At 43.3% G+C, this 12,242-nt stretch overlaps 1 protein-coding gene across 2 annotated transcripts; it reads right to left on the bottom strand.

Annotated features, from left to right (window-relative positions):
• Window positions 1-35: 35 nt before the first annotated feature.
• Window positions 36-11,911, bottom strand: LOC133493060 (uncharacterized). Of its 2 annotated transcripts, XM_061805997.1 has the most exons (10): window positions 5,031-11,911; window positions 4,860-4,965; window positions 4,710-4,779; window positions 4,531-4,639; window positions 4,322-4,453; window positions 4,133-4,222; window positions 3,016-3,159; window positions 2,750-2,934; window positions 1,613-1,796; window positions 36-1,500 (listed from the first exon to the last, which is right to left on the bottom strand). In XM_061805997.1, the coding sequence occupies exons 1-9, from the start codon at window positions 11,889-11,891 to the stop codon at window positions 1,628-1,630; spliced, it is 7,866 nt and encodes a 2,621-aa protein (XP_061661981.1). In that variant the 5' UTR covers window positions 11,892-11,911; the 3' UTR covers window positions 36-1,500; window positions 1,613-1,627. The 2 variants fall into 2 exon arrangements, with proteins under 2 accessions (XP_061661981.1, XP_061661980.1); XM_061805996.1 differs by lacking the exon at window positions 36-1,500 and having other exon boundaries at window positions 1,512-1,796.
• Between the last annotated feature and the right edge of the window lie 331 nt (window positions 11,912-12,242).

The following is a 12,242-nucleotide window of genomic DNA, read 5'->3' as shown; positions in this document are numbered from 1 at the left end:
GAAGAAAAAAAATAAACATGCCAGTTATGCGGAACACTTAATATACTTAAAATAAATATTTACACCACCGACTGCGAGGTGTCGTTTCTGATCAAGGACTTCTTCTTGGCGTCCCTGCGAAAAGAAAATCAGCAGGCACAAGCAAACAATATTTACTGTTTATTATTCAAATAAATATTTACAACTTTTTGTATAAATCAAATGTATGTGCAGTCATAAGAGGGTGATGGGGGAGAAAAAAAAAAAAAGAGCCTTTCAGACCTTCCACATCATTTATTATAAATGTTATAGTACGCATTTATCTACACGGCCGTTTGATATAGTACAGTGTAAGTTATTAAGGAATACAAAGATGATAACGGTTCACTATGTAACAAAAAAAAAAATTAATTCACACTGTTAATTAAGTTCAGGCACAAAATCAAATAAGAATGGCCAGCCTGGGTGAAATAAACTGGAAAAATAAAAAATGTGGGAGAGGTTACAATGCCCTGCCGCTTGGACAGCAAACAGTACACGGCTCAGCAAAATATGTGAGCCCCAGAAAAGATTTTTTTTAAAAATGCCCACGCTACAGTTCTAAACATTTCTTCTTCAAGATAAATCCTCACGTGGTTAGTTTGAAATGTCGCGACAAAACATGACGGGAGGGGAGTAAAAAATGGTTTCAAAAGTGAGCAGCTATTGAGCGGGGAAAACACCATGAACCTTACCTGCCTGTTAATAAAATACATCAGTCAAAAAAACAGACATGATTCGTGTCTTACGAAGAAGTACGAGGGCCACGTCGGAAGGGAAAAAAAAAAAAAAAAAAGTATTTTACAGATAAAAGTCTTAATATTAGGAGAATAAGATTGCGTGCATTCGACATTGAAATAATTTTAAAACAAAATTGGATGATTTCAAGTCACTTCAAGCAATTTGAATTTAAGATACACTGGTGCATTATTCAGATCTAAATTGTAACATTATGAGAATAAATATTTATACACCAGTTATTTTCTGGATTAAAAATCACATAAGAATTTTTCTAATGTTTTTACATTAATCATCTTGTGACAAAGTTGTATATAGCCTTATTATATTTAATCCCAATATTATGAAGTTGTGTATTCTTAAGAAGTCGTTACATATTTCAACATAAAAAAAAAAAATCTGATTTTTCCCCAATTCAAGTGATGTCAATGAAGTTTTATGTTATTGACAAAAAAAAGTAAATTTGAGTTGTGAAAGTCATACTTATATAAGAATAGCCATGTTTTTCTGAAGTGTAGATTTTTAATATCAAAACAGATCTTTTCTTTGGTTTATCTTAAAAAAAAAAAAAAGATCCCAATGTATTCTCCTAAAATAATAGCTTTAATCCCACAATTCATTTTTTTTTTCCGGGTGGCCCCAATTTTCATTGGTAGTTTCCACTGAATGTCGCTTTAAAAGAAAATCTGTTTTGTGTGCGGGTGAATTTGTTCATCCTGAGATTGGAACCATGGTGTCCCCGTTCTGGAGGGGTGGGGGGGGCGGGGGGGGGGGGGGGGGGGAGAAAAAAAAAAAAAACTGAGGTCTGTCAGATGTCTTTTGGCGAGGGGGTGACCACTCTCGGCGTCACCCTCACCTCTGTGCCCGACCGTCATACCGAGTCAGTTTTGGGCTGTCGGGAGTGCGTCCCACTGACAAAGTTGTACACCAAAAACTGTGAGGTGCCGAAGTAGTGCGTGGCGAAAAGCTTCCCGTCCGGTGTCGGGTCCGAGAAGGCGATCTCGTCTTTGCTCAGGTAGGAACCGTAGATGAAGTTGTTTCTGTGCAGAGGGGGGGGAAAAAAAAAAAAAAAAAAAAAAAAAAAAAAAAAAAAAGATTGACATTCATTGACTTGCTTGAAAAATTTGAATTCCAGAAAAATGCTCTTTAAAATGTCAAAACCCATTTTGATAAATCGAACAAGCTTGAGGACAAATAAGTGAGTGATGCTGTTTTACTTCTCCTTTCCAGTGCGTGCCTCCATCTTTCTAATTGTTCCTCCGCCTGCTCCCTGCTTTCATGCAGATCACAATATCATCTGCAAACATCACAGTCCGAGGGGATTCCAGTCTAACCTCGTCTGTTAGCCCATCCGTTATTACCGCAAACAGGAAGGGGTTCAGCGCGGACCCCTGATGCACTCCCACCTCCACCTTAAATTTTTCTGACACACCTACGCCACATGTCACCGCAGTTCCGCCGCCCTCATACATATCCTGTGCTATTCTGACATATTTCTTCGCCACACCAGACTTGCACATGCAGTACCAAGTTCCTCTCTTGGTACTCTGTCATAGGCTTTCTCCAGGTCTACAAAGATACAATGTAGCTCTTTCTGGCCTTCTCTGTACTTTTCCGCAAACATCCTTGAGACTAATAATCCATCTGTGACTTGATGGATGTTGTGAGGGAGGACATGAGGATAGTGGGTGTTAAGAGAAGAGGATGCACGAGATAGGCTTAGATGGAAAAGGATAACATGCTGTGGTGACCCCGAACGGGACAAGCCGAAAGAAAAAGACGACTGTAGTCGAACCACTGTATATTGAGTGAATATACTTGAGTCACAGTGACCCGTGCAGTTTTTGGAAACTATTTTTAAACTTGAACATTTTTGGGAAAGAAACAAATGATTGAATGATTCTCATTGATGCACAAAATACTGATGGCAAAGTTAAAACGGCTCAATTTGAATGGCGACTTTAGTGTTAGGCGGTGACGAGGTGGCACTGACCTGAGGCACTCGAGCAAACGTGAGGCGATAGCTTGCCGTCTCATCACGCTCACCACCCATATGCGGCTGATCCCGCACAGCGCCGGCTCGGCCGTGGTGGAGCAGCACCACGCCCTCTGACGCTCAAACATCACCTTCTCCCCTTCCGAGCCCTCGGGTTCAGGCTCCTCGATGACTCGGTAGCCCTGCGGAAAGCGTCAAAGTCATCCGGTTGGTGTCGGCGTGCTGAGCGTAGAACCTTCTCCAAATTCCCCCGGTGGGCTTACCTCATTGATGTGTTCTGCGATGAGGCATCCCGCCACTTTCTTGTCGTTGGTGATGAAGAGAAAGGTTTTTGTAAGGGAGGGACACTTTGTCCCCACCTGCTGGAAGCCAAGGTCACTGTCCACCATCTCCCGTATTTCTTCAACCTGAGTCGCAACAAACTCCAGTCATTAGTACTTTTTAAAAATAAAAAAATATATATTTATTTTCTTTGCACTGTGTAAGTGACAGAAAACAGTACTGTACTGCCGCACCCTCAAGACACATCTTGACTCGGTAAACAAATACAGCGCAGCTCTGCCTCTGGTCATTGAACAATTTAGATAGCAAAACAGGGCTCAAAATGTTTTTTTTTTTAAACAGATATTTCTACAGCGCTGTTAATACTATTAAAAAAACTAATAAAGTTGATTTGACTCCTGAAATAAATGAACTTTCCTACCATATTCTAATTGATTAAGTTGTACCAGTACAAAATACTGCAAAATACTGTGCCAAATTTAAGACCCTACCACCGACTTCTCCCACATAGTTACGTTAAAATCAAATATCTGTATGCATTATGCAAGTATTTCATGTCATCTAATTACACCCACTTCACTTGCCCTTCTGCAATGGCTGCGATGCGGCCATTTTGTAGGATCTCTATTTGAAAGCAGCTACCGTAATTTCCGGCCTATAAACTGCGTCTAATTTGTGCATTTTTTTCCTAACGGCCGCAAAGGGCCACCCGAGCAGAAAAGGTAGGAGTGAGACCGGTGGAATATATGTGCCGAGGAAGTGACTTTTACCGGTCCGGCCCTTTTAGCGCTGTTACTCCTGTGTCTCAGTGATTTTTACCAGTATGTTTTTTTTTTTAACCAGCCCTGTTAGCGCGGCGGTGCTAGCGTTCACGTTAGTGCGGCGGCGCTAGCGTTAAACTCTCTGTGTACCGTCTTTTTTTGTAAATATTTCATTTTTCAATATCGATTTCAACGTGGGCACTTGCAGCTTTGTCACGGCTGCGGCCTTTGTATGTACCAAATGGTATTTCCTTTACAAATGTACTGGGTGAGGCTTATAACCAGGTGCGCTCTGTAGGCCGGGAATTACGGTAATCAAAAAAATTGTTTTCTGTACCTTCTTGAGAGCGTATTTGGGATCATCAGGCAGGACTAGGATGATTTTACCATCAGGAAATTCTCCGAGTATCCTCTCCTTTTTCCAGCCCTGGTAATAACAACATAGTAAATGATAACATAAAACATGAAAAGTTTCTCAACATATTATGAGACAGCCCACGTTATGCTAGAAGCTGATTCCTCTCACCACATATTTTACGGCACTGATAAACTGGTTGTGGAAGAGCAAATGCTGCGATTCGTCCTCGGGGTTGGCGGCAGAGTACAGCATCCCGCACACGCTGCAGGCCACGGCTCCAAAGTGCTTCTGTCCTGCATCCTGCGGTACAAAGATAACGGAAAGGTAAGACCCCAGTAAACTGAATCGAGAAGACCGTTTCCCATCAATCTACTAACAATGACAGTTTGGCTGTCATCTTTGTCGGCCTCCTTTAGTTTCTTGACTTCTCTTTGAAGACATGCATCAGAGAGAGGACACTGTAATGCTTGCTGCTTCACTGCAGTGCTGCAAAAAGAAAAAAAAAATACATAATGAACATAATTACACTCGTTATAAAGAAAGCAGGAGGACTTACTCTTGAGAGGATGTATCTGATGTATCCTGCGCTGTCCTGGTGGTGTCGCTCTTTTGGCACTGATCAGCACCTGGAAGCAAAGCAAATCATTATTGTAAACCGCAAACGTTTTCAAAAAGCAACACAGAAGAAAAAATAAATAAATCTGACTGGCAGGCTTTTCTTCGCGTTGTGGTGAATCAGACAGATTAGAGCTCTCTTTTGATGGAGGCGGACTTTTTGGGGGTGGACTTGATGAACTTGAAGCAGCAGTATCCTAGAAATAGAACCACAGGTTAAATAAGGTAGCATCTAAAATGTTTGACATCTCCAAATTGTTACCTTGCTTTCCGTGGATGTTGTTGCCTGAAGTTGGTGGGCTTTGACAGGACTTGGATCTCCCTCTGCCTGAGACGTGTTTGAAGTCGCTGGCTGCGTGGTCTGAGCTGGGGTAACGTCAGCAGTTTTTAGTAGGGGCGAAACAGATGGTGCCTGCTGCGATTGAGTTGCAGTCAAAGCAGGTTTTGATTGAGGAACTGCAGCGGGAGGAGATGACTTGGCGGGAGTAGGTGTGACGGAGGCTTTTGAGAGAGGGGTTGTGGCGGTGGCATGTTGTTGACTGGGAGAACAAGCGGGTTTGGACTTAGCGCCGGTTGACATGGCAAGTTTTGACTGAGCTGGGATATGTCCAGCAGAAGTGGTTAAGGGTTTGGGTTTTGCCTGGCTGGCGGGCTGAGGCGTGGTTTTCAATTGGACTTGGGAACTAGATTGACTTTGGGACTGGTTCGGCCTGGGCAGAGGACCAGACCTTTTTGGAGGTGCTGGTAACGGATCATCGTCAAGTTCAAAATCATCTGGTGAATACCTGGGCCTTGGTTTGTATGGCTTGTACTCGACAGGCTGAGGTTTTGATGCCTTAAGTCCATTGGGCATGGGCGGGGGTACAGCCGGCAGAGATCTCTTGGTGGACGATCTGGTGACTTTTGGGGTGGAGGCCGTAGGAGGGGTCACCTTTGGGGCCTGAGACTTACTACTTTGCCTTGTTATTCTTGTGTTTTCGACTTTTGTGGGTTCAGTCGGGAGTATTTCTGTTTTAGCAGGTTCAGTGTTGACTTGTGGTTCAGTCTTGGAGCTGTCCACTTTAAGTGGTTCTGTTTTAGTAGCTTCAATATTGAGAGTCTCAACCACAGGAGCTTCTGGCTTCGGTGATGTTGGTTTGACACTAAAGGCAGGACTTGGAGGCAGGGATGAACTGGCTTTTGGTGCAGGGTCAGTTGTCGTGACATTAGTGGAAAAAAGAGCAGGCGTAAACATTGACGCTTGCCAGTCCATATCGGAGAACATTTGATTTGCCTGGTCAGACTTCATTTTCTTCATGCGGGCCCATGACATTTTCTCCCTTTGGAGTTCGACCTGTCTTAGCTTTTGATATCGAGTTAGTTTCTTCTTCTCGTGGGCCTTCAGAGGTACGGAAACTTGTGAGACAAAGAAACGCCTCTTTGGCGGGTCATCTGCCTGCTTCGATTCAGCACTGAGAGGCTGCACCACAGGGGGTTCCTCAGCAAGGGGCACCGGCGCTAAGGAGCTTTCGCTTTCATCGGGAGGTTTGACGTCAATGGTGGCTACTTCTTGCACTCTCACAGGTGGATTTTCTTTCTTGGCGGCCTCACTTTTAGCCGCCGCTTGTTTTTCCTCCTCAATCCTCTTTAACAGCATGCTGTCTGTGGCAATGTCCTCAGCAATTTCCTGACACAAGGCTAAAAGGTTGAGCTGGTGCTTGTTGGCTGTTCTTTTCATGGCGGCAGCTTTCTGCTCTGCCAGAGCAGCCAGACGCGCTTTAGTTCTCGCTTGGGTGTTCATTTCTTGCTTCTTGGGCTTCTCAAGGTTTATATTGCTGTTAATGTCTGGCTTTAAAGATGCGTTGTTCGTCTTTAAAATAGGTTCATTTTCAGTCTTTTCCAAAGCCTTTTGAAAAGAAGGTCCTTGTGGTGGAGGTTTCGCTACGATCATAATGTCGCTGTCTTCTTCGTTGCTGACCTCCACAACAACAATCTCATGACCGATCTCCATGTCTTCCAGAATATGCAACTCTTGTAGAGCCAAGTCACCCCCAGCGTCCTCTGTTGCCTCAAATTTCACACTGGGAGTTTGAGAATCAGCTGTTTCTACTGTGATGGATGATGGTTCAAGGGAACAGTCTGGAGTTAGCGCAATAGGTTCTTCTGAAGGTGATGCATTTATACCTTCTGCCTCTTCACCTAAAGGAGTCACAGCATTATCTTTGACCTTGTCAGGCTGCTCTTCAGTCTTCAAAAGGGAGGTCTGTTGGGGTCCGTTTGTAGCTGTAAAAATGCAGTTTGGATCCACCTGGTTCACTAAACAGGGGTTGGACAAACCTGATGCGGCAGCGGCTTGAGAGACAATATCTAAGTGAATTTCGCCCTCTGTGACCGGCTCTAGAATAACATATTCATCAGATCTACCTTCTGGTAGCTCTCCAGCAGGGACGGCTGCAGGTGCCGTTGCGAGGGGGTCCAACTCCAGCTGTTCAGAAGCCTCTGCTACAACCACAGAATCCGTAGGCACAACTTTTTCTTCACAAGCAAAATCAGTTGGTTCATTGATGACTGGAGATGACGTGAAACTCTTTGGAACTGTGGTGGTCTGTTGCAGCTCCATCACTTCAACTACTGCTTCTCCATCTGTCTTTTCAAAGTTGGAAGGTTCCTCACCTTCAAGTTGCAAGTCTTCCTTTGTGTCTTGGGCATGTGGCAAATCCTCTAAAGACAACAACGATTGCAGCTCTAAAGCCAAAGCAGCATCTCCAGCTTTGCTACTCTCTGGGCTAGTCTCTGGAAGTGTGGTTGTCTGTTCTACCTCCATTTCAACTACTGCTTGGACGTCTGTACATTCTTTAGCAGTTTTTCCATTTTCCAGGTCCAAACAACTAGCCCCCACACTTTCATTAATAGATAAGCCCTCCTTCTTTTCCCGAGTACTTGATACAACCTCCATTTCAACTGCAGCTTGGCCAGTTGTCGATTCTTCTTTGCCACTTTCATCATTTTCCAGTTGCAAATGACTAGCCTCCACACTTTCATTAATAGACATGTCCTCTTTTCTGTTGTTAGCACTTGGTAACTTTTCTAAAGACACCAAGTCTTGCTTCTCCAAATAAGTAGCTGTTTCACGATGGCTCTCTGGAACTGTTGTGGTCTGTTGTAATTTCTCCAGTTCAACAGCTGATTGGTTGTGTGTCAATTCTTGTTTAGCTGATTTGTTATTTTGAAGGAGCAAATGACTAGCGTCCACACATTCATTAGTTGACAAGTTCACAATTTCTTGTATACTGGGTACACCCTCTAAAGAAACCAAATCTTTCTCCTCGGAACCTACACCGGCATCTGCATCTCCATCTCTGTTCCTCTCTGGAGGATTCTCTGGAACTGTTGTGGTCTGTTGTAATTTCTCCAGTTCAACAGCTGATTGGTTGTGTGTCAATTCTTGTTTAGCTGATTTGTTATTTTCCAGGAGCAAATGACTAGCGTCCACACATTCATTAGTTGACAAGTTCACAATTTCTTGTGTACTGGGTACACCCTCTAAAGAAACCAAATCTTTCTCCTCGGAACCTACACCGGCATCTGCATCTCCATCTCTGTTCCTCTCTGGAGGATTCTCTGGAACTGTTGTGGTCTGTTGTAATTTCTCCAGTTCAACAGCTGATTGGTTGTGTGTCAATTCTTGTTTAGCTGATTTGTTATTTTCCAGGAGCAAATGACTAGCGTCCACACATTCATTAGTTGACAAGTTCACAATTTCTTGTATACTGGGTACACCCTCTAAAGAAACCAAATCTTTCTCCTCGGAACCTACACCGGCATCTGCATCTCCATCTCTGTTCCTCTCTGGAGGATTCTCTGGAACTGTTGTGGTCTGTTGTAATTTCTCCAGTTCAACAGCTGATTGGTTGTGTGTCAATTCTTGTTTAGCTGATTTGTTATTTTCCAGGAGCAAATGACTAGCGTCCACACATTCATTAGTTGACAAGTTCACAATTTCTTGTGTACTGGGTACACCCTCTAAAGAAACCAAATCTTTCTCCTCGGAACCTACACCGGCATCTGCATCTCCATCTCTGTTCCTCTCTGGAGGATTCTCTGGAACTGTGGTGGTCTGTTGTAATTTCTCCAGTTCAACAGCTGATTGGTTGTGTGTCAATTCTTGTTTAGCTGATTTGTTATTTTCCAGGAGCAAATGACTAGCGTCCACACATTCATTAGTTGACAAGTCCGCAATTTCTCGTGTACTTGGTACATCGTCGAAAGAAACCAAATCTTTCTCATTGGAAGCCACATCAGCATCTGGATCTCCATCTCTGTTCCTCTCTGGAACTGTAGTGGTCTGTTGTACCTCCATTTGAACTACTGCTTGGCCAGCTGTCAGTTCTTCTTCGGGCCTTTCATCGGCTTCCAGCTGCAAGTCATCCTTTGTGTTTTGGAGATTTGGTAAATCTTCTAAAGACATATCTTGGCTCTCTAAAACCACAGGGACATCGCCAGCTCTGCTACTCTCTGGAACTATAGTTGTCTGTTCTACCTCCATTTCAACTACTGCTCGGACGTCTGGACATTCTTCAGTCATTTTCACATTTTCCACTTGCAAACAACTAGCGCCCACACTTTCATTAATACACAAGTTCTCTTTTTCCCGAGTACTTGGTACATCCTCCATTTCAAGTGCTGCTTTGTCATTTATCAGTTCTTCTTTGGCACTATCAGCATTTTCCAGTTGCAAATGACTAGCCTCCAGACTTTCATTCGTCGGCATGTCCTCTTTTATATTGTCAGCACTTGGTATTTTTTCCAAAGACCCCAAATCTTTATTCCCCAAATAAGTAGCTGCATCTCCATTACTCTCTGGAACTGTGGTGGTCTGTTGTGATTCCTCCCATTCAATGGCCGCTTGGTTGTGTGTCAGCTCTTGTTTGGAAGTGTTTTTTTCCAGGTGCAAATTATTACCTTCCATACTTTCATTAGTAGACAAGTCCTCAAGTTGTTGTGTACTTGATAGGTCCTCTAAAGAAACCAAATCTATCTTTTCCAAAATCACACCAGCATCTGCATCTCCATCTCTGTTCCCCTCTGGACTACTCTCTGGAAGTGTGGTGGTCCGTTGTACTGCCATTTCAATGACTGCTTGGCCATCTGTCTGTTCTTTGTTGGCACTTTCATTACTTTCCTGCTGCAAATTACTTGCCCACGTGCTTGCATGAGCAGACCTGTTGTCCTCTGTTCCTTGAGCACTTTGCACTCTCTCTAAAGACGCTGAATCTCGCTTCTCAAAAAGAGTAGCAGCATCTCTATGTTCATTACACTCTGGAATAGTGGTGGTCTGTTTTAATTCCTCCATTACAATTGATGCTTGGTCGTTTGTCAGCTCTTGTTTATCAGTTTGATTACACTCTACATGCAAATGAACAGCTTCCAAAATAGTACTAGTACAAAAGTCACTCTTCATTTCTCGTGTGTTGGGTAAATCCTCCAAAGAAACAAAATCTTTCTTCTCCAAAGCCACAATAGCATGCCCATCTCTGGTTCTCTCTGAAAGAGTGGTGGTCTGTTGTACCTCCATGTTAACTGCTGTAGGGCCATGTGTCTGTTCCTCTTTGGTTCTTTCATCATTTTCCAGTTGCAAATGACTAACCTCTGCACTTTCATTAAAAGGGCAGTCCTCCTTTGTATCTTGAGTACTTGGAAGTTTCTCCAAAGACACCAAATCTTTCTTCTCCAAATTAGTAGTGGCATCTCTATTATCCTCTGGAACTGTGGTGGTCTGTTGTAATTCCTCCATTTCAACTGATGTTTGGTCATCTGCGTTTTTATTAACAGTTTTGTTATTTTCTAGGTGGAAATGACAAGGCTCCTTGCTTTCATTAGTAGACAAGTCCTCCTTTATGTTTTGAGAGTGCAATACATCCACTGTAGACACCAAATATTGATTCACCAAACCCACAAGAGCATCTCCACCTATGTTATTCTCTGGACTACACTCTGGAACAGTGGTAGTCTGCTGTACCTCCATTTCAACTGCGATCTGGCCATCTGTCTGTTCTTTTTTTCTCCCGTCATCATTTTCCAATTGCAAATTACTTTCCTTTGCACGTTCATGACCAAGCAGGTTCTTCATTGTGTCTTGAGTACTTGTTACTTCCACGGAAGACACCAACGCTTGCTTCTCCAAAACAGCAGCGTCATCTCCATTACTCTCTGAAAGTGTGGTGGTCTCCCAAACCGCCTTCATTTCAACTGCTGCTTGGTCCTCTATAAGTTGTTCTTTAGTACTTTTTTTATTTTCTAGTTTGAAACGATGAGCCTCCATGCTTTCATCAGTCGACAAGTCCTCCATGTCTTCAGTACTTGGTATGTACTCTGAAGACAAACCTTGCTTCTTCGTGGGAGTTGTAGCTTTTCCATCTGCATTAGTCTCAGAAAAAGTGGTGGTTGGTTGTAGCGTCATTATTTCAACTACTGCTTGTCCACCTGCCTGTTCTTCTTTAGTAGGTTCCTCATTTACCAGTTGCAAAATACTATCCTCCGTGCATTCATTTCTAGACAAGGTCTCCACTGTGTCTTGAATACTTGGTATGTACTTTAAAGCCATCAAACCTTGATTCTCCAAATCCATAGCAGCATCTGGATCTCCACTACTCTCTGGACTACTAATGGGCTCATACACAATCTGGTTTTCAATTTGTGACTGGCTGACTGCCCCACTCTGCTCTTCTGAAGACTGGGGTACAGTGGCAGTGTCTGCCGGTTGGGCCAAAACAAGAACTTGGACATCACACTCAGAATCTCTTATTACAGCGTCACAATTACGGAACATCTTCACAGTAGCGTCTTCATGTTTCCAACTAGTCTCCTGTTCTAATGTTGAATGAACAGATTCTCTCAAAACATCCATATGATCAAGACTATCAAATCCAGAATCAACAAGAGCCAAAGTACCAGTAACTTTCTCCACCTCTTCGACTTGCAGAAATGAAGTAGTTCCCGTATTACAAGGGACCTCTGTTTCCACAAAAGTGTTATTGAGATGAACCTCTGGAATAGCACATGGATTGTCTTCATTCTGCATTTGTATTACTTCAGTAGAAGCTGAAATCTTTGAGACGGACTCCAGTGCTAATGGGATGTCCATCTCTGCTTTGTCCACAGCATCCTTCGAACTCCTGTTGATGACGTCCTCATTTTCCAAGATTGAAACAAGTGCACATTCGCTGGCCTCCTTGCGCATTTCCTCTCCTTCTACTATTGTCCTTAAGTCCATTTCTACTTCTGTGACATACTGTGCGGTACCCTTGTTTTCCTTTGCAATAAGGTCTGGAGCTGTTTGAACATCACATATGCCCGCTGAACAATATCTGACTTCGAGCTTTTCATTTCTTCCCGCTAGGTCAGAGTCCCCTGGTGGTGATTTTGCTTGCGGAATTTGGATCAAAGGCGCATGGTTAAGGTTTATTGCATCATCTTTACTTAAAGAATGGTCTGT

This window comes from Syngnathoides biaculeatus, chromosome 19 (genome assembly GCF_019802595.1).
Source record: "Syngnathoides biaculeatus isolate LvHL_M chromosome 19, ASM1980259v1, whole genome shotgun sequence".
In the NCBI taxonomy this organism is placed as follows: domain Eukaryota; kingdom Metazoa; phylum Chordata; class Actinopteri; order Syngnathiformes; family Syngnathidae; genus Syngnathoides; species Syngnathoides biaculeatus.
Note: the sequence above shows the minus strand (reverse complement) of the source record. Positions and strands in the feature narration are given on the sequence as shown.

What these genes read in the sequence shown, in the direction of transcription:
- LOC133493060 (XM_061805997.1), bottom strand. Translation starts at nt 11,891, where the DNA reads ATGGACATCCCATTAGCACTGGAGTCCGTCTCAAAGATTTCAGCTTCT. An exon ending in CAACATCCACGGAAAGCAAG is followed by an intron (nt 4,966 to 5,030) that starts GTAACAATTTGG and finishes TTCTATTTCTAG; the next exon opens with GATACTGCTGCTTCAAGTTC. An exon ending in TCAGTGCCGTAAAATATGTG is followed by an intron (nt 4,223 to 4,321) that starts GTGAGAGGAATC and finishes TGTTATTACCAG; the next exon opens with GGCTGGAAAAAGGAGAGGAT.